At 37.5% G+C, this 23,151-nt stretch overlaps 1 protein-coding gene across 7 annotated transcripts in view; it reads right to left on the reverse strand.

The window, feature by feature from the left end:
- Window positions 1-10,114: 10,114 nt before the first annotated feature.
- Window positions 10,115-23,151, reverse strand: part of ZBBX (zinc finger B-box domain containing) — a 107,533-nt gene continuing 94,496 nt past the window's right edge. For all 7 annotated transcript variants that reach the window (XM_068547399.1, XM_068547400.1, XM_068547397.1 and 4 more), the window contains 3 exons: window positions 20,928-21,185; window positions 12,517-12,655; window positions 10,115-10,426 (listed from right to left, as the gene is read on the reverse strand). In XM_068547399.1, the coding sequence (XP_068403500.1) occupies window positions 10,300-10,426; window positions 12,517-12,655; window positions 20,928-21,185 (524 nt within the window). In that variant the 3' untranslated portion in view covers window positions 10,115-10,299. The remainder of the gene's footprint in view (window positions 10,427-12,516; window positions 12,656-20,927; window positions 21,186-23,151) is intronic.

Consider the following 23,151-nt stretch of genomic DNA (forward strand, 5'->3'; position numbering starts at 1 on the left):
ATATGTTGGCAAGTGTAGACTCTGGAATCAGAAGGCCTATATTTGTAATCCAACACTCTCACTAGCCCAGTAGCCTTGGGGCATGTTATTTAATCATTCTGGGACTCCATTGTTTCATATGCAAAACGGGGATTAACAGTAATACTTACCATGCATGGTTGTTGTGAGACCATGAAAATGCTTACATCACGATGCTCAACGTGTTAGGAAGTTGCTATAGAAGGTTTCTCCTATCAACTTCCTTCTCTACAGATCTTTGCAAAGAAAAAAAAAATTTTATTCAATCAATAGTCACTAACGAATGATAATATTCACTAATTAATGCTCTTTGTGCCAGATACACGCTGATGGACATGGTTATGAATGAGACAGCTTTCAGGGAACTTATATTCTGAGGACACCGGTAAAAAGGTGAACCAATGTTCTTTGTGGTAATAGTGAGAAGAAATTTAATGTACAAGGAGATAGAGTGAAGAGGTATATGGCTCCTTTGTATACAGAGACCAGTGAAACTTCTCTGAGAGATATTTGAGGTGAGATCTGAACCTGAAGAGGGAGCTTTGCAAGGATCTAAGGGGAGAGTGTTACAGAAGGGAGAGTGAGTATAATGGTCCTAAAGCTAGAACCTTCTTAAGTTCAAAAAACAGCAATCAGATCGGTGTGGTCAGAGCAGGGGGAGCTCAAGGAAGAAGGGCGGGCAGTGAGGCCCTCAAGTGAGGCAGGGGTCTGATCATATGAAGCCTTGATGGACACTGGGAAACTCTGGCTTTAGTTCTAACTGTAATGCGAGGAAGAATTTGAAGCGGGGAGGCATGTGATCTTGTCTTCATTTCTGAAAAATAATGCTGGCTGTTTTGTGAAGTAGAGATTTTGGCTCAAGTGTGAGAGGAGTAAATGGGGTGGGAGTGGTGGAGGCAGTTGGATGGGGCCATTATCAGGGTACATTTCAAGACAGAGTTAACAGAAATTACTGCAGAATAGGTGTTCACCTGCAAGGAAAAGGAAGATTCAAAGGTAAAACTCCTAGTGTCTTTGGCCCAAGCAATTAAGTAAACAGTGCTGTCACTGAAAAATAAATGAAGAAGACCAGAGGAGGAGCCAGTTTGCAAAGAAAAATCAACAGTTCTGTTTTGGACCTACCAGTATCCTAATCTGGAGTTAAGGGGTGATTTTTAAGGTGACGTTATATATTTCGAGTTGGAAAGGATCACTTAGCCAGAGTATTGATATAGGAGGTCACAAGATTGTTCCCTGAGCACATCGATATTCAGAAACTGAGCAAAGGAGAAGGAATTTCAGACAACACTGTAAAGCTGCAGTCTGAAAAGAAAAATCATAAGAATGTTGTGTCCCCAAGGATATGTGAAGAAGAGTTTCATAGAGGATGGAGGAGTAGGAGTCAACCACATCAAACGATGCTGAGAGGCCAAGGTGAGCTCCGAGAGATATGGAGGTTGCTATGGACGAGAACACTATGATCAGATGGTGAGAACAAAAGCCTAATTTCATGGGTCAAAGAGAACACAGGGCGTGAGGAAATGGAAGTGTGTATAGACATCTCTCTCGAGAAATTTTACTACAGAGGGAGCAAAAGTGATTGTGAGGGGAATGGCTAATGAGGATATGGGTTCAAAGAAATCTATTTTTCAGTGGAACTCATAACAATATGCTGTCCCCTCTCTAAAAAGAACTTTTTGGATTGAGCAAGAGATGGGATGAATTCTATCTCCTTTATTAACAAATCTCGCACCAAATCTGTGGTGGGTATTGAAAAGGGTATTCATTCCAAAAAAAAAAATAGATGCTTAAACTGGACTTAAACTTTGTACAGTTGGAGACAATGCAAAAACACTTCTTCTGAAGTACCATTTATGTTGACTGATGTTGTATAATCAAGTAGAATAATTTCTCTAAATCTAATTGAAAAATTGAAGCACTTCTATTTCTAGAACAGAAAATACCATACAGTGAAAAATTGACCGTTTGGTACGATTGTAATCTATCGTTCTCGTTTATAGAAAAATAAAATAAAATTTTATCTATTCAAAGAAGTCTCAGTGAGTCAGATACTTTAATTTATGAAAAGATGGGGAAAATTTTTTGGAAATATGAAAAATTAAATTGAGACCTTTTTAACTAGCTTTATGTCAAATTTGCATTTTACATAACAGTGCAATGAACCGTTTCACTAATACCAACTAAATGTGTTTTTAATGATGTTATAATAAACCTAAAATCTTGAGAGGAGAGTGATGCTGTCAAAATATAATTGTTTCAAACTTGGAAAATAAACCATTTACCCCTAGTGCAATGTTTACTTGTGGATAAATGGCTCATTTTCACCTTGGTATTTGGCTGATAGCAGGAGGAGACATATCCTTGGTAAAAGTTCTGTCATCATCATTCCTTATTTTAATCACAAGCATCTGGTTGAGGTTTCGCTCCTCCTCTATAAAGAAAATGGGGCCATTTAAAAAACCAATAAAGGGGAATCTGTGTGAGACCGGCTGTCAGACTCATCTGGCCCTGGATGGCAGGCAAGCCAAGGGGAGGCACCTGCCACATTTGTACCATTGCTTTTGAGAGTCCGCTGGGACCTCCAGAGACTACTCTGTCCCAAGGGGAATTTGGTGTGAAATTTCCCTTCATAGTTGTCAAGTAGATCCATCCTGGAAATGAAAAATTGTCTGTGATGAGGACATTAGGGAACAAAATTAGAATGAAGCTCCAGGTTACTCATTTCCAGCAATGGCTTTTTGAGAACAGAGTAATATTTACACTCCAGTCACGCGTGGGAGGATGGCCTGGAGGAGGTCTAGTAAGAGCACCTGCACTTCAGGTTGATGCCGTCTGAGACGAGGTACCACCTGCACTGTCCCCACACATCAGGGTGATCCTGACATGCCACCAGCCCTTCATACCCTCTCCTTTACTGTCCCTCTCCTCACACCCACCCCAACTTTTTTACAGCTCGGTCCTACAAACCTCCTCTCCTTGACTTTGTGTTCCTTCCCTGAGGGTCTTTCAGGGGGGTCTGTGGCATACCAGACCCACTTCACTTTTTAAAACTGCCTTAAATCATAGCCCTTGGCCTGTTGAGATGTAAAGGCCATGTGACAAGTTGCCCTTCCCTCTCTCCACTCCCTCACCATGGCCTGGCAACAATTGTTTGAGCCTAACCCAGCCCTGGGCCCTCCTTAGGCAACCACGTTACCTGGTTTGAAAATATAAACTGAACCAATCTAGCTTCTCTCTCTAGAATTGGAACTGAAAAACCAACTCAAGAGACTGAGATTGTTAGCTGTCTGAGTAGTGCTGAGAGGGAGGCTGTGAGCTGAATGAGAGGCCTGCATGAACAGTAATAAATTAAATCCCTGGGCATAAGCAGAAAGGACGAGTGAACGTAAGACGTCAGTCAGTAGGGAGAAAGAGAACTAACGTGCCCCCAAAAATCAAGGACCCATGTGTGTCCACGACCATCCTGGTGGAGAACTGTCTCAGGTCCAGGAACCCTAAATACCTGTAAGGCCAACTCTTCTCTAGTTCCTGTTCTTGGATTTCCATACAATTCCACTTCTCATTAAAATAAGCCCACTTTAAGTATTTTGAGTGGGTTTCCAAACATGAGGAAAAAATTCTAACTAGAAGTCAGTTGGCAATACAGGCAGCTAAGGTTGGATAATGTTTGGATAACTTCCAAAGAACTGAGGAGGAAAAACTATCTTCTCTCTGTGGTTCTCTGGGGTCTGGTCTTAAACCAAAGATATAAAAATCCAGTCACATATCTTAACAACATTTAACATTCTGTGACAACATAAATCTCAGAATATCAGCCTGAGAGAGGGCTCAGAGACCTTCTAGGACACTAGGCCAAGGATCTCTAACTTTCTCACAGAATTCTTTCTTCAGTTTTACAAAGAACCTCTTTATATAAAAAAAATATCCAACTACAGATGCTTTTGTTGGGCATCCCCTTTATACTCCCCCACCAGATCAAGAAACCCTAACAGTCCCCAGAACTCAGTTGGAAAGCAATTAACCTCTCATTTTATATGTGGACTATAAAGGATTTAAGCACTGCCCTATGGAAACATAAGCACAAGGCTTTACCTCTGAAACCATCTGTAATCTCTGGCTCTACTGTACGAATATTCAGCAGTCCTATAAGAAGAAATTATTGTATATTTGTTCTCTATGTGTTCTTGTGAAAATTTCCAACATCATAGGTTTCAAAATAGCCTAATATTGGAACATTCATCTGAGACAAATATTTCCTATCACAGTATTTTTAACAGAATGCACTGAAAGTCTTTGCTAAAGCAGATTGGATTTGGGCACCAGCTTTTAAGAACTTTTAAGAGATGTGGAATGTATTTCAAGAAGCCCTAAGGTGAAAACTTGAAGCTGAACAATGATGACATCTCTGTTTGTGTAACTCAAGTATGTCTTTCAGGCTAAAAAAGAGGTACGGTTTCTGTAAGAAATTGAATGATATAAGCAGAGCAGTGTCTCTTAAATTTGACTTATTTAAATCTCAAAAGGTGGTTTCTACCACATATTTCAAACCACATTAACTCCAAAATCCATATATTCTGAAAGCAAGAAGCTGTGGATCAGTGATGAGAATCACATTCTCTAACAGAGAGGCCAGTTGCCCCAGTATCCACTCTCCCCATCTTCCCTAGCGACACAGCCCCAGTTTTATTTTGAGCAGCAATGTGACCACTTAAGCAGCTACGTTTCCAAGCTTCCTTGCGTCCAGACATGGCTAAATTCTGGCCAATAAGATGTAAGCAGAAGTGTTGTGTGAGATTTCCAGAAAGGCTGGTTTCAAGGAAGCTGCCTCAGCGAGGAGGTGCCTATCTTTCTCTCCCCACTCCCGCCCCTCTCGGTGCCTCAAACTCAGATTGTGACGGCCAAAGATCTACAACCTTCTCCTATGACGAGGGGACCCTGAGGATGGAAACAACGTAGTGAGATGTACCGCCCGAGGAGCTCTTGACTGCCTAATCCCACACTTGACATACAAGGGGAACACTCCATGTTATTCCACTGTTCTTTGATGTTTCCTATAATATAAAATTAAACCAAATCCTAATTGATTTAGTAGTCAAACTTACAAGATATTCTTCCAGGGCTAAGGCATAGGAGGTCAGAGGAGAAAGTAGATGTGATGGTTACTTTTGAAGAATAAAATGTGCATCTGTTTATCTCATGCCTCCACTTGCAGCTCTCTTTTTTTAAGTACAGAAGCTGTTTAAGAACTCTGCCATTGTTTGAACAAACAAAACGTTATCCTATAAAAGTATTACAATTATCTAAATAATGTGAAATTATATCCAAACTTACCTTAAAAGATCTCTTTCATACTTAACTAATTTTGAATATATAAGGTTTAGTTAATTGTAAATAGGGATGAAATACATTTCCCCTCTTAGAAATCTTTCTAAGCATTTGTATGTAGAATAATGTGTATTTGTTTTCTGGATAGAAAACAATTCACATATTGCTTCCTTCTGGGAGAAATAAGGGCATATAGAGAGCACTTTCACACCGATGTTTCCATAACTGTTATTGTATAGTATATGTATCTGAAAAAAAAAAAAACACACAAGATAATCCCATCAATCAATTAATTCTTTTCATTTTAAACATAACTGTCACCTCGTGGAGAATATTAAGAATATTCTCTCCTTTTCCTTAATTATGAAAGACATTTGCATTAAAAGAAGAGAATCTTTATTTCCTTAGAGTTCATCTATGCCTGCTGGTTATTCCCCAGCTAAAGCCATAATCCTGTTTGCAACATCATAATCATTTACCCAGCAAACAATCAGGGTGTCACTAACAAAGAATTATGACTTTAGGTAGGGGATAAACTACAGGCACAGATGAACTCTGAGGAAATAAAGATTGTTTTCATGCAAATGTGGCTAGTAATAAATAACCAGGGATGAAAATTATGATGAAACAGAATACTCTATAAAAACAGATTTGGGGAGGTATAAATAGTATGTTTTAAAAATTTCTCCTTTCTGGACGTATGATGCACAAAGTGTTTATAAAGTACCAGTGCAATTATAATACTCAAAAACTCTGAATTTACATGATAGAAGAAATCTATAAACACAGGGAAATAATGTTTCAGAAAGATTTTTAACAAAATTAGATATTTCCATTTCAACAAAAACACCAGCTTTATACAATATTCAATCTAATTGTCCAACTCACTGAATGCATTCTTCACTTTGGATAGTGAGTGATTTTTATGGATCGTTTATGTCAACTTGGTTCTAAATTCACTAATCCATCCTTTAATTTGTCCGTATATTCCATGATTGTAGGGTAAACTCATGAGAAATGATGATAATAAGCATGGCAGAGCCCTTTCCAGTTCCCAAAGGGATTTTGCACTCATTACTGCATTTTATACTCAAGCCATCTTTTTTTTTTTTTTTTTTTTAGCTGTGCCAAGCGGCATGTGGAAGCCTAGTTTTCCGACCGGGGATCGAACCTGTGCCCCCTGCAATGGAAGCATGGAGTCTTAACCACTGGACCGCCAGGGAAGTCCCCACACCATCTTTTGAGCTAAGTCAAGTCAGTCTTTTTCTCCAATTCATGAAGAAACACATTCAAATAAGTGATCTGCCATCTAGTAAACAGTGTAACCTGATAACCTGTGTTTCTCACACTACATATATCATGCTGTCTCCCTTCGGGAAAAGTTAGGGACTGAAACAGCTTATCAGTTGGATCCTGCACATTCATTCATTCATTCATTCGTTACTAATGACCGCCCAATCTCAGCCAGGCACATGATAGGGGCTAAGCTAATAGAGTGGTGAACAAAACAGATATAATCCATGTTCTATAAGCTGTATCATCTAGTTGAGAGACATACATCAAAAAAAACACACAAATAAATAAGTGCTACAAAGGAAAAAGTAGGATGCTGTGAGAAAGAATAAAAGGAACAAGGGGAATTAATTTAGATAGACGTTAGAGAGTCTCTTGAGAAGGTACATTTTGAGACCTTGGAGATGAGAAATTGCATGTGCCCAAAACCAAGATGAGCTAATCATTGCTCAAGATCTTTCCAACAACTGAATCATAGGGACAAAGAGAACTGTTTTTTCTGAATCAAGGCATCATTTAAAATATTTGAGCACCTTATTTCAGAGATGGAGCCATTGTGTAACATTCATGTGTTCAAGAAAAATTTTCTGCGTACCTCACATATAAAACACAGAATTAGGTGGTCATAAGGGTGGGGTGTGCCACTGGCCTGTGTTGTGTGACACACTCAGAGTGCACCAGATGTGAATGACTTCAATGAATATCAAACAACATATTAAAACTATCAAATATACTTTAATTTCAATTTGTTTCCATCATGTGTATGGCCAGAGTTATAAAATTACAGAATTTCCTATGGCTATACACCAGAGGCAAATCTGCATATAAACTGCTAAATCCTAACATGCATGCAAAATCATATGATCATTTGTCCAATAGTTGCTAGAAGCACACTATACTAACTCTAGAATTAAGAATATGGTTGTGATTCTTCTAGAATGTCTGTAACTCTCTCAATTCCACAGTCAGAACTAGGTGCATGCTTTTAACAGTGATTTTTAAGCTTGATCTCCAAGATGAGAGAACACATTGAAGCTGCTTTGGGCAAAGGCCCTAATCTTATTTTTATTTCCTCATTAGACTAATGACAAATGAATTAAGGAACTTTTCTAAATGTGTGGTTATGGGAAGCAAATAAAGGCAGAAGGGGGTCTTCTCTGCCCCAGAGGACCCTCATGTTTAATTTCAATGTCGTATTAGAAGTCAAATGACAAAGTCAATGGTACACTCCTTATTTCAAATTCTGGCCAGAAATGTACTGACGACAACCAATTACCAGCTTAATTTTTATTTCAAAATTCTTATATTGTAAAAGGTAATGGCATCTTATAAAATCTCCTTCTGAGCTAGTTTATAAAAAACTCAAGCTATGGCCAAATACACAGAAGGAATAGTAGTGGTTCTACTTTCCTAATGAGAATAAGACAACATCTCCTGCCATTTTGTCTGAGAAAAAACATTGGAGTTTTATAAATTGCACCCAGAGGAACAATTTTTTTTTCCATCAAAAGGGAAAAGGAAAAAAAAAAAGGGGGGGGGGGCGGGGGGAAGGAAGATGTCTTAGAGCAAAGGAGGAGAGGGAAAGCCAAGAAACTTTAAACCTGAGCAGACATGTTAAAAAGAAAAACAGTATCTTTTCCTATCTGAACAGATGAAGAGGAAATCTCCATTTAAGCTATAGATACTAAAATTCAGAAAGCTAGCAGCCTCAGGATAAGATGCCAGAAGGGCTTTTGACACAAATGACAAAGATTCAAGGGTGACTCACTGCTGTCTCTATGGGATTGCAGTAGAAGTACTAAGAGAACAGTAACAATTACAGAGGCGTCACGCTCTTAATTTTAAGATATTTCTTCTGAAAAATTTTATTCTGTTACTATGATTGGCTTCCTTGATTACTTATTGTTCACTTCTGTTAATCACTTTTAACAAATGGCATTTTTATGCTAAAAGACATAGAAATGGCTATAGGTTCTCTTCACCATCATTTTCTATCCTGCCAGTAGATGATGTGTGTAAATGCCAGTATAATTTTTTGATGCTGTGAAAAAAGTATCCAAGATCGATTTACACTAAACAAACATCAGTCTTGTGTAAGGGGTTTCTACCCAGAATCTCAGAATTTAGAATCTTGGAATACTACTCAGAAGAAGGGTTTGAACCCCGAGATATGACTATGCTGTGGTGATAGCATAACCAACCTGTAGTGATGTTCTTCTGATAGGTCAACAAACTCCTTAATGGGAAAGTGTCCTAAAATGTCACAAAGGGACATCCATAAAACTATCCTCCCATGTCGTCTTCTGCTCTTTTTTAAGCCCTTGCATTATAAAATTACGTAAAACCTTGAACACCTACCAACCCCAAGATCCACTACCACTCAAGACTAGCAAAACACTTCCAAATGTGTTATTTTCTTTGGCTACCACAACAGTCCTTCAAACTGACTATGTTTGAATTAGTCAGGGTTCTCCAGATAAACAGAACCAATTGTGATGGCTAGCAAATTCAAAATCTATAGGGCAGGCCGGCAGGCTGGAGGCCAGGGAAGAGCTGATGTTGCAGCTTGAACCTGAAGTCAGTCTGAAGGCAGAATTCTCTCTTCCTTAGAGGACCTCAGTCTTCTTTCTCTTAAGACTTTCAAACGATTGGATGAGACCCACACACACTATGGATGGTAATCTGCTTTACTCAAAATCTATTGATTTAAATGTTAATCATCTAAAAATTACCTTCATAGAAACATCTAAAATAAAGTGTGACCAAATATCTGAGTACCTTAGCCTGGCCAAGTTGACACAAAAAATTAACCATTACACTGACCCTCCCCAAATAAGATACTTAGGGGATCTTTTCTGTGTTTTTACTAGAACAGAGAATGGCAAGTATTATGTCCACTTTATTTTAGGTCCCCTTTTTCTCTTCCAGCAGAAACTTTTGATGTTACCAGAACGTCTATAAATGTCAAAAACACCAATAGAAAAAAAAAAAAAAAAAAAGCTGTAATCACCAAAGTAAAAAATGGATTCCAGGCTCAATAAATGATACTGCCAAGTATAACTTGGCCATCAGATGTACATTGATGACATAATTATTTAAAATGTAATTTAACAATTAGTGTTACTTTAAAGATAATCATGTACTAATTTATATAATATTATACATCAAATGTACTTCAATAAAAATAAATTAATTAATTAATTTAAAAAAGATAATCATGTACCATCTTATGATAAGTTCTTAGAGACATAGTTATAACTTACTTTTTATCAATTTCCTTTCTTTTAAATTTGATTTTATTTATTTTTTTATACAGCAGGTTCTTATTAGTTATCTATTTTATACATATTAGTGTATATATGTCAACCCCAATCTCCCAATTCATCACACCACCACCACACCCTGCCACTTACTTTTTAAATTTCACTAAATTTTACTAATATGATCTGCAATATAGATTAGTATTTGACATACAATATACCATTTGGAAGAAAAAGCCCTTAAACTTGTAATTTCACTAACTTATATTAGTCTGCAAACCTTGAAGTATCAGAGACAATGATCAAAATCTCCAGCACCTGGACACGTAATCACTTGATTACTTTTTTCAGTTGTTTGCTTTATTCTGGGTACAAAATGGAAAAAGTAATGGACAAATGATCATTAGGTACTCTTTGACCACGGGAGTGTAATGACATGTTGCTCGTCAAGAAAATCTTCTTCCTCCTCATCCGTACTGCTTTCAGAAACTGTCAGCAAGGACTGGATTTCAGTATCTTTTTCAGAAGAGCTGGAAATACATTAAAAGATCAATACACAATATACAGAACCAGGCTTCAACTCTCCATTTATCTTCTGATCAATACTACACACGCTGAAGTCATCGGAGGCAGGCAGACGTGAGGGGGCTGTCTTAGACTGAGACCATAATTTTCAATGTGCCCAATACACCAAGCCTCCTTGTAGTGAGAGATCCCCATCATTCTCCCTCTCTCAAGAAATAAAGCCACAGTGGAACCAAGGAGAGAAGATTTTATGGTCTCTTGTTGTGTCGTTCATTGATGGTTCAGAAGGTATTTCACAAACTTACAGAGCCTCCGGGTCATCGTTAAGAACACTCATCATTACATGGGCTCTTTAACAGAATCCCAGTGAATAGACTGCCAGATAAATCATCTCTTTTGTGTACAGTAAATTAGGACTATGTGGATAGCCAGTCAAGATATGGCAAAGCCAAAATTAAGAACAGCAATTATATAGTTATTTTATTTTGTTGCATTTTATGGTGGAAAGGAACTCGTGGAAACTCTAGTGTGTTGCTGTCTGAGATTTGGGGAAAGACATAGAATGGGGGAAAAGAGAGGAGCCTGCATAGTTCAGATATTTTACTCCAAGTTATCTAGAATTTCAGCCAATGTATGCTACTAAATAATATACAATAGTTCACCCTGTGACAGATAGAACTCTTCTTTGGATTTTATGCCCAACACAGGCTAAACCAGCATTTCCTAAACTCTTGTCGGTGGACCAGTTCATATCTAACTGTGATTAAAAAAAAAAAAAAGTTTTCACTGGTCTGAGAAAAGAAGGACAAGGTAATAACTTTTTCATGAAATTTTTAATTTTAAAGAAATGTGCTTTATTCTACTAGTATATTCTCCTTATATTTAGTACAAATGTCTTTCCTTTTATGAAATGATGGTGAGAGCATGAAGTTGGTTTAGTTACTTTGTTCTTAATGACTTTTTTAGGGAAAAAATAGCAACTTTGGGCTTCCCTGGTGGCGCAGTGGTTGAGAATCTGCCTGCTGATGCAGGGGACACGGGTTCGAGCCCTGGTCTGGGAAGATCCCACATGCCGCGGAGCAGCTGGGCCCGTGAGCCACAACTACTGAGCCTGCGAGGCTGGAGCCTGTGCTCCGCAACAAGGGAGGCCACGATAGTGAGAGGCCCGCTCACCGCGATGAAGAGTGGCCCCCGCTTGCCACAACTGGAGAAAGCCCTTGCACAGAAACGAAGACCCAACACAGCCAAAAATAAATAAATAAATGAATAAATATTTTTTTAAAAAAATAGCAACTTTATATTGATCCCTTTAAAAAAAATATTCGTGGCGTCAGAAATGCAAAAATCCTCGGACCACAGCTAAATGATTTCCTCCTTCAGAAAGACAGAGTAATGGACTCTTGATTCCCTTTTAGTGCAATATTAGACTTCAACCAATCAAAGGAATTTACAATTCAAGGGACTTTTATTTTACATTTATCTCAGTCTTTTTAGAAGAATCCCTCTTCCTTTTTCAGGGAATTCCAGTATGTCAATAGTAGCCTGACATGATAGACTACTTTTCTGAAGATTTATTAGTATAACCCATGTTCCTTATAAACAGATCACCATCTCTAAATAAATGTTCTTATCTTATGTAAGGAAACAATGAAGTTATACAGATTAAAATATGCTATCATTAATGATCTAGACTTGATTTCAAGGAGACTTCTCAATATTCTGTTCTATACATTGAGTAAGAGGCTATTAATGCAAAGTGTTGAAATTTAGTAAGTTAATGAATGCAAGCAAGGCAATTGTTTTTCAGTATAAGAAGAAATGCTGAAGGATTATTAAATTCCAAATATTTTTTCATTTTCCTGACACACATTGTGCAGCAGAGAATTATCTCTTCACGTTAAAGTAACAACTTCATAAGCCTTTCACTAAATCCTGATAATAGGTCAGCAAAGGACCTGAACATTTTACAAAGAGTGGCCATATAAAGTACACACATGAGGACAATCTTTCTTTTTGTAGTAAAGATAACTAGTTGGGGCTTGTCAAAAATTTTACTATGCACTGTCTGTACACATAAGCTGCAGATTTAACCTACCTCTGTTCCTCAACTCCACATGGGCCCCTTGCACGTGAGGTCTTACGGAAATTCCGGGTAGTCTGACTTATATTCAGCGAATGGTTGTTGAAGGCTGGTAACTCTTCTGAGGTTAGGCTGTAAAGTTTTTCTGAAGGATCTGAAATATTTTATTTCATGCATTGTCAGCACATAAATTCAAGAAACAAATGTACAGCATATGGTGCTGGAAGTTTACTCAAAGTAAATTACAAGCAGTACAAAGATGGTCAGTATAGATTTTCAATCATCTCAATTTTTTAGTGCTGGAGAGGTGGGCTGAATGTGAGGTACGTTTGATCTGAGATTCCAAATGAGGGCATGGGTATCAAGTCACTTTAATCACACTGATTTATTTTTAGCAAATTCCCCAATTTTCTTCAGCTTTGTTGAGATACAATTCACATGTAACACTGTGTAAGTTTAAGGTGTACAATGTGTTGATTAGAGACACATATATTGTAAAATGATTACCACCGTAGTGTTAGTTTATACCTCCATTATTCCACATAACTACCATTTCTTTTTTGTGGTAAGAACATTTAAGATCTTCTCTCCTAGCAACTTTCAAGTATACAATACAGTATTACTAACTATAATTACTATGCTGTACATTAGATCCCCAGAAGTTATTCATCTTATAACTTATTCATCTTATAAGTTTATCCTGTTTGACTAACATCTCCCCATTTCTCCCACTCTCCTCTCCCGGTAACCACCACTTTTCTCTGTTTCTATGATTTTGGTTTTTTCAGAGTCCACATAGAAGTGATATTTGATTAGTATTTGTATAGTGTAGTATAGACAGTATTTGTCTTCCTCTATCTGACTTACTTTACCCAGCCACATTGATTTTTTAATATACAAATTTTGATTGTTTGATATTTTAAGTGTCAAATGCCCTGAAAATTCCCAAAATTTCAAAGAAAATCAAGCGAGCCTCTTTAAAGTTACAATACTGGGCAACTCCTAAACTTGCCTGAATGTTAAATACTTTACTATATCTTTTTATCTTCTAAGAATTAAAAGCTTTGCCCACACACAGTCTGAGGCAATGGTTAGTCTTGAAAGCTACCCTTTCTTTTTAGACTTCCTTGCTTTGTTTGGGTAGATAATAGCCATGTGTATGTGAAAGGGTTGAAGCCTTAATTCTTTTTCCTTTGCATGAAGCTGGCCGGTGATTCAGCCTGAGTAAGGACAAATAGTGCAAGCTAAATAAGCAAATGTATAAGCAAACACATCTTTACATGAACTACCCAAAAGTCAAGTATAGAAATAAATACAATTGCTATGTTAGGTCATAATGCCCTCGTTTTGTCATTGATAAAGTTGTAAGAGCCATCTAACTTATACATGAGGTTATGTTATGGAGACTTTTAAAACTGTTAAAACTACTGGCTGCTGTTCCTCCCTTCACTCTTATGAAAGTGCCAAGATCAGAAGGACCAAACACCAAACTGCGAGTATTAATACACTTGGCAAAAGATACTTTTGTGGTGGGGGGCTGGTTAGAAATAACTTGAAGTTTTTAAGCAAGCAGAGCTTCCCCTACAGAAGGTAACTTAGATTATTCCTCCCGCAAGACAGAGCTCAATACATTTACGACTGGAAGTGTCCTTAAAATCCCAGTGACTTCTTAATTACGATACATGGAGAAATTCAGTAGGCTGAGGGATAAGGCTACTGCTCCCACCACCACCCCAAAGCAAGCAGGACAGCTTTCCCTGGTCTCGTTTATGTTTGGGAACTCTCTATAAGATTAAATTTGAGAAAAACAAAAGATTCCTCAGCTAAAATTTTTGTCCCATCCCCACTTGCTGGAGATTAGGAAATTGACGGCCCACCGGGGATTGATAACTTATTCAAAGTCATGCAACTACATAACAGAAGAACTGGAACTCAACCTAAGCTCTTTTAGCTCACCGACACAATAAATCACTATGTTCCAGAATCTAATTCTTTAGCATTAGGCTACTATCTTCTCTCCTGTTTTTCCACAAGATGAAAGAAAACAGGCAGGCAAGGTCCCTTCACATACCCCGGTGATAGAGAATGTTACCCGTGGGAAAGCAGTCAATTCAGAATTTGGAATTGGTAGAACCACAGTGCTAAAACCCAGTGGTGATACTTAGATCTAAGGAATCCCACCAGGAGAGATATTCAACCTCTGTTAGGCATTTGAGTCCTAACTGAATGAGTGCAGAGCTAATCCAAATTGTGCAAATAGGATGAGGCTATTTTTGTATAATTATTCATTCTCAAAATTATATTTCAGAATACCTTGTGAAGTTAGCAGGAACAAAGGTGACATCACTTGACTTTCAAGGCAGAGAAAAATAAAACTGCTAACAAAAACCCTACTGCAGGTTAGCGTTAAAACCTAAGAGGTCAACCGTACAAAAACCTAAGTCTTCTGATTTTTCTCATACAAGACCAAGGAAGACTGCATTGATGTTTACATTGGAGATTTTACTTTAAAACTGTCAAGTCAGCTGATTGTTGAGGAGTGGACTGAAGTTAAATCTTTTCTATCCCTGGAGTAAGAGTGTATGTTCTCTGATCACTGAAGAATCTCTTAAATGCAATAATAAAGAATGGCCAAGGAGGAAAACTGACTAAATACAAAGTTCTACAGTGTATTTCTAAAACTCAGGTCATTTAAAACATGTACATAAAACTTTATTCTATGGGGAAATAAACACATATGAATATGGGGATATATGTATACGTATAGCTGATTCACTTTGTTATACAGCAGAAACTAACACACCATTGTAAAGCAATTATACTCCAATAAAGCTGTTAAAAAAAAAAAAAAAAGAAATGAAGTAAAGAAGAAAGGAAGGACCAAAGAAACAGGTTAAAAACTTCAAAGAACAAAAACAAAGCAGACAGGCTATTTCCCAATAAGGAATTCACCACCAACAACAAAAACAAGAACTAGATACACATACAAAGGACACCCCAATGTTTGGGAGGTGTGACAACCAGGACCCTCGCCCTGTAACCTGTGAGCCCGTGCCCAGCCCGCCAGCATCTTCCTCATCACCCACTGTCTTGCCTTCTTTATCCTCCATCCCTTCTTTCCTTTGCCTTCACTCTGCCCACACCCTCTCCCTCTCAAGTGATCACAATAGTGATTTGAAGGAAGGATTTCACACTGTTTAAGTGGCACTGTGGTCTGGTGGTAAGACAAAGGAATGTGGGGCAGACTTGCCTGGGTTTGTGCCTGGGGGCTTCTGAGCACCCAGGGGAGGCAGTTACTGTGCCATCCAGAGCACAAGTTACTGTAGCCACACAGGGGGAACGAAAAGCAGCACCGGCCCCATCTACCTCACGGGGTAGCTGTGAAGATCAAATGGAGCAACATTTCATGGCAGCCTAAACAGTGATTATTACTACTCATTGAATGGTTTCATATTCTTTACATCAGAATGTATTTAATATGTCGACTTTCACTTTTAGGTGTCACTCAATTTTTTTTCCCTGAAATTCAGATGCCCTAAAGCAAACAGATTGCCATTCTAACCCAACTCAACCTGACTGTCTTTACAAGGGTTATCTAGTTAATTAGCTAACTATAAATCCTGATTAGCCCTTTTACAGTTTAATATCTTACTTGCTGGTCAACCTTCTAATTACTCAGGAAACTACTGCCTCACTCTTTTACTTCACAGGCAGTATGGCTACATCCGCTAGTATCAGGTAGATTTTTATTCTTTCTTGTTTAAGAAAAAGTCTTTTCCTCTCTTTAATTACTTGGCTCAGTACCTTTGGGCTCGTACAAGCATAAGATTGCCATGGAAATGTAAGGACCACAAAAACTCTTAAACCACAAATCAGAATGAGTTTAAAACAAATGAATCATTTTTAACTATTGAAAAGATGAATGCTTTACTGTGTATTATTACTGATACTTTCTCGTAATGCATATCTTCTGATATTTCCAAATTCTTCAGGCTATAACAATATCCAAAAACTGAAAAAGTGCCTTGGTAAGTAAATGATACTGATATGTTGAGTTCATTAAGGGAGTGACTATAGTGTTATTTACAAAGATATTTGTGGAGGGAGTAAAAATACAGCCTGAACTATAGCTAACTATAATCCTCAAAGTGCCCAGAAAAAAACATAGTTCTAGAACGGAAACAGCTTTTATATGTTTTTGACTAAAAATTGGACTTGTCAAGTGCACCATACCTTACTGTATGTCAAAAGCGCCACCCATTGGTTTCTTATATAATTTAATAGTGTTTTCAGGACAGACTATGTGCTGGGCACTTAAATGTTAAAATGTATGTGTGTGTGCATGTGTGTGTGTGGAGAGAGAAAATTTTTATAAATATAATATTTAATATATACCTGTAGTGAAATTCAGTCATTGAACAATTTTATGATAGGGCCTATTATCATACTCATCTTTCATACCTGGAAACTGATGCAGCGTGAGTTTAAGAAAGTAATTTGCCCAATGTCAAGAAGCTAGGAATTGGTGGTTCTAAGTTTCAGAGCTGGACCCCTGGCCCCAGAGCCTGATTCTCAACCACCCTGCCTTGCTGCCCCTTGTCTCCTGATTCAGCAGGAAGTTGTATCTGCAACCTGCATACACGTGCGCGCAAACACACACACACACACGCGCGCGCGCTTGTGCATGCACATTCCTAGCCCCCTGCCGGCCCCACCTCCTTTTGAAATGGCTCTACTGTCAGCTTCATCCATCAGAGTCAAAGGAGAAACTACTCAATGTATTATAGTTATTTTCTGTCTTTTCTTCTCCAGGCTCCTTGGCTCTTTTCCTAGAGCTTAGAGGAAGTGGATGTATCTATCCTAGAGCTAACAGAAAACAAGTCAGAAGGTTTGCTGCTCACAAAAAGGCAGGTTTCACAGGGATGCGAACTCATTTATATTTGCTTAAGAGTTCAGTTGTGTAGCTGTGTTTGTGTGAGACCAGACCTCATGAAGTTTTTCCGGAATGCACCATGAGTAGTGACATGTAGGCGGAATTTTTCTGCCCAGTGATGCTGAACAGAACACAAAAGCCTGTGCTGAATCAGTGAATTTTCTAGAATAAGGCCTGATTGCACCACAGCATCTGTCCCTTCACTGACTGTTGGGATGATTCAGCTGATGTGCTGTCCTCTTCCTTCCTCAGCTCCAGGTGAGCGTCTCCAAAGCTGTGTACTCATCCAAGGCCAATCTTCCCAAATAGAAAGAGAGCTGTTCCTGCGTAGAGTGTGTATAAGTGATTGCATTCTGCTCCTGAACTATCAGAAAGCCCTGGCAGTTCACAGGCTACATAGTGGGTGCTTGCTTTTATATATGAAAAGTTATGTATTCTAGTGAAAATATTGGTGTTGGAGTACGAGGAAATGAGTGACACGGAGAAAAAGTGAAGCATGTAAGGACAAACCTGACAGAGGAAATGGAAAAGCTGAGAGGTTAGAAACAAAAAAAGACTACTGTTTATAAAATATTTCATTTGTAAATAATGGGACTTATCAACTTATCAAAGTAAAAAACCTTCACCTTCTGATTTAAAATTGTACGATTATCCTTTTGATCCAGTTCAGACCTGACATGCTTCATTTTAGAATTGGCTTCTAATGTGAGAATTACCTCCAAGGATATTTCCATCTGATTTTTAGTAATGTGGAGTCAGGCAAATGAATGACAGGTAAAGATGGATCACAATCTCTCCTCCCCCAATCCCTAATGAAATGAATGGAAAAAAGCAGAAAAATAAAAAATCATAAATAGAACCAAAGAAAGACGTACAAGTTCACATAATAGACTTTGATAAGGGACAAGCAAAGGAATAAACAGAAGATTCATTAAGGTATAGCTGGGGGCTACTGCTGTCCATCCCTTCCCCTCCCCACCCAGTACGCACACAAACTAGTAACAGGAAAAGGAGAGTCATCTAAGGTGCTGACAAGTCTCACCAATACCACACGAATTTAGAGAAAAGTGGGTGAAGGGGAAGTAAGGAGAAAACATTTTAAATATTTTTAAGCCCTAAACATCCACCAGAAGATCTCAGCAGAGGCAAGAAAATTGCAAACTCGCAGGTGTCCCCCCCAGGGACAGAACACACTTGAAATCAGGTCCAGTAAAGTTTGGTGTTTAATAAAATCCATAAAAAAAAGACAAAAGAGCCCAGATCCTCCAACAAAAGAGGTTAAACTCCCCAGTCCTTCATGTATCCTTCCTGTGCCTTTGAGCCAGCAGGATACAGAAAAGAGTGCAACAGCCAACCCCCAAATAGTAGCTCCAAAGAGAAGATTAACACATCTCAGTACAGGTGGAGAGAGTTTCAGGGAGAATGCGGTCTCACTATATCAGAAAAGACAGAAGATATGAGCAAAGCCACCCACAATGCATGTGAGCAAGTAAGATACATGGAACTGACGGCAACTAGTTATGCAAACAAACTGGAATCCAAGAATCCATAGCACACAAAGAATGATTAAATGAAAGACCAACCTGGTAGATAACAGATCAAGACCATAACAAAATTCCCCCATAAGTCCTTGGGCTACAGAAGAAATAATGAAAATGACATTTTTAAAAAGAATAAAACTAATATCAAAGATCAAACAACATGTCAGACATCAAAAAGGAAAATAAATTAAATGATCACTTGTTCCTAGACTGGATCTTGCACCAGAAAAAAACAAGCTATAATGAACATCACTGAGACAATTTAAAAAAATTAGATACACACTATGGATTAGAGAATTATAGTGTATCATTGTTAAATTTCCTGATTTTGATCATTGTACCGTGGTTATATAAGAAAATGCTGTTGTTCGTGGAAAATACACTGAAGTATTTTTTGGAAAAGGGTCATGATGTTTATAACTTCTTCTCAAATGGTTCAGAAAAAGTGTTGTGTTTGTGTTTGTGTGTGTGTGTGTGTACATATATGCAAATGAGGTAAAAGACAAACAGGTGGTGAACTGGGTAAAGTGTATATGGGAGTTCCTTGTACTATTCTTGCGTTCTTGCAAAGTATCTGTAAATCTGAAGTTATATCAAAGTAAAAATTACCAAAAAAAGTCAAAGCAATACCTGTAAAGGGCTAATTTATTAAGTCAATCAATAAAGAAAGGACTAAAACCAGCTGAAAATTGAAATTCTGACATAGAATATGTCAGTAAATGCAAAGGAAGATAAAAACACGTTAAAACAGTTGAAGAAAATGTAAGAAGATCCAACATAAACAAAACAGGTCTCAGCAGGAGAAAGCCAAATGGAACAGAAAAGCAACTCAAATATACAATAGCAGACAATTTCTCTGAAAATAAGGAGGAACTTAAGTGCTTTAAGAATGCTGAATTACTGACACTGAAACATAATCCTGGTCCAGTAACTGAATTTCAAAGATTAAGAAAAAAATTCTTCTAACATCCAGTCAGGAAAGAAGCAAGTCACATGCAAGAGAGAGGGTGAAGTAAAAAATCGGAGACCTCAGACTATTTCACAGCAAATTCAGACCCAGGAGACAGTGAATCAGTATGTTCAAGGTTGAAGAGAAAATTGACTCAAGGAAATTACCCGCAGTCAATTTGCCATTCAAATACAAAGGTAGCAGGCATTCTCAAACATGACAGGACTCCAGTAATAGAGCTACCATGAGCTCTACCTGAGGGAAAGAAAAGCATTTGACAATTAAATTCAACCAAACAAAAGTTAAATGGAAAAACCACGCCAAAGGACTAACTAGCACCATATCCAGGGACAGAAGACACTGGAGAAATGTCTACTGAGTGCAGAGGAAAAAAACTGTGATCCACTAAATTAATCTAGCTAACTTGCCAATTGACCATAAAGATAAAACTCAGACATTCTCCAGAATGCCACAATCAAAACTTCTAGAAATGAATCAAAATAAAAGGTTCAAAATTGGGAAGTCTTATAAAAATGCAGAATCTCAGGCCCCATCCCAGACATAAGAATCAGAATCTGCATTTTAACAAGACCCCCGGGGGATCTGCGTACACATTGAAACTTGAGAAACACTGCTTCAAAAGATCGAACAGCTCACTTCTCAAAGTGTGTTGGGCAATGGCTTTTATAAAGCAACAGAGATTAGCCACTCACTGAGTTTGTAGGAAGGAGAAAAAAATTTTTGTTCTGTCCGCATGAAGGATGAAGGTCCTTAAGCCACAATTTAACCGTGTATTATGTGAGCTAAGGGGACTATCTCTGATATGGCTGGGCACCCACACGTTTTATAACATTTTCAGGGTGACGTCGGGGGATAGTCAAGAAAACAGACACAAAGGTTGATGGTTAAAAGAGAAGGGAAAGGCTTGTTTTCTTGGAGCATGATATGAAGAATCATGTGGAAGGCAGAGTTAATGTTGTCTACGGTGAAAAAATAGCATTACCTGCAGGATTTCTCAGTGCATTTAATTCTTTTTCCAAACTGTCTAAGGTTTGTTGATCAGCAGTGTCGTCTAAGAAAGGCTCGTCATGGTCAGTATCATCAATATATTCAATTTCTGAAATTTCAGAAGCAGCACTAGAGAGTGATCGAGCAGCTGTATTTCTTGACCGGGGATGAGAAGAGGAAAGGCGGCTGGAACTTCTTTTCACACAGTTGCAAAGTGGTAAATTTGCTGTTGAAGGTCTCTGTGATGTCCAGCCTAAAATAAAAAATAAAAAAATTTTAAATCAACTGTTTTTAAAATTCTGAATGAGTGCTTAAAGATACAAAATACCAGTTCCCTGAACTTAGAACAGTTAAATTCATGCAACAGAGTTTATGAGAAAATGAACTTTAGATTATCATCCATTTTGGTTTACCTCAATTTGTGAATCCCAAATTACTTTCCCTATGTCATAAAGAACACTTCTGGGTTATTCTTCCCTAATTTTTTATAGAGATTCAGAGAAAGGCAAGCTAATTTTAATATTAACTAAAACAAAACATCTGTAAACCCAGTCAATTCCACAACAATTCAACACCCCCAATCTTATCATCTACCCCATAGCCAGCCACTGTGCCATGTATCTTAAATTCTAGGACAATGCCACACTGTGCCTTGTAAGAGGATAGGATAAACATGGTACCACTTCCTAGTGAACCAATTTTATTTGATGGTGTGTAACATTCTTCTATTAAAACAGATATGGAGACAAAATAGACCAGTATGCAAAATCTTTTAGAAAAACACAGGCCTTAAAGAAATTGAGAGCACATCTCTAATTTTGCTAAATATGAGTTCACCCTCAGCCACTTTATAGGGCGCTTCAGTGGAAAAGTTCCAGAAGCACAGATCTGAGTCAGGTTATCACTTTGTTCCAGTAGGGTAGTGAACACTTTATCTTGATCTATTTCAAAGGTTGACTTAGTTGGTTTCTTCAATATGTGTGTTTCTTTCATAGTAGGAAAACATAATCCATTCAAAACATACTAACAGAACATAACTATATATATCATTTGGTACTGCTCACAAAGTTCTTTAAAAAAGGCCAAGGGAATGAATATTCAAGGCATAAATTTGGAAATGCATAGTGCAGGTATATTTTTAATATCCTGAATCATTGTTCTGATTTAGATAAATATATATTAAATATAAATAATTTATAAGATAATCTTGCATTCCCTTAATATAAATTGCCTTTGTGTAAAATATTGGATTCTTTAAAGAAGTGCTGTTGTCATTATCATAAAAGTCATGATTTGACTTAACATATGCCATATAACATTATGCCCACTCTATTGACTCAAAGGAAAATGTAAGATTTAGAAGGGTGGCTACAGGCAATTGTCATGTATTAAACGGTTAATGATTATTGAGTTTGTCTTCTATTTTTAACTTAAAAGATCTACTTTGAAGGTGGCTAGTACCCTAAGAAGAATCTTAACGCAGTATGTAATTATTTAAGCAATTACAACTGACTAAGGTAAGTCCCAAAGGGCACCAATTTTAATGAACATTTCAGAAATCAATTTTGAAAACAATTTTTGTGGGAGTGAAATTGTGAATAAATTAAGATTCTGACCTTTTTGTGTCTATTTGTGCTCAGAGACAATTCTGAAGAAAAACAACTGACAAAAACGTGCATATGTTTTTTTAAAAATAAATGTAAATATCCCTAAGATTTATTTATTGACTAGAATTTGGAAATGATTTTACCTGTAATATGTAAGGAATCAATATTTTATTTATAGCCATCAAGAAAAGCAAACTTGCCATTCCCAAGAGTGAAGTAGTAGTAGGAACAATAATGGTGGAAGTAAAGGTCAGAGAGTATAACAGTAATTCAGCTATATAAATAGAAACTTCTAGATCTATGGAGAAAACCACACCCTTCTATTTGTATTGTGCTATGTCTCAGTTAAAATTGAAAGGAATTTAAAACTCGTTAAAATAAACAAACAAGGACACTAAGGGGGGAAATCGGCAGGGGGTGGTGGTGGTGGGATGAATTGGGAGATTGGGATTAACATGTATACACTGATGTGTATAACATGGATGACTAATAAGAACCTGCTGTATAAAAAAATAAATAAATAAATATTAAAAAATAAAAAACAAAAGAAGTTATTAGGAAGAACTGGACTTCTGCCAACACAGGCAAACGTGAGGTGAGAAAAATTTAACA

This window comes from Eschrichtius robustus, chromosome 6, assembly GCF_028021215.1.
Source record: "Eschrichtius robustus isolate mEscRob2 chromosome 6, mEscRob2.pri, whole genome shotgun sequence".
Classification (NCBI taxonomy): Eukaryota; Metazoa; Chordata; class Mammalia; order Artiodactyla; family Eschrichtiidae; genus Eschrichtius; species Eschrichtius robustus.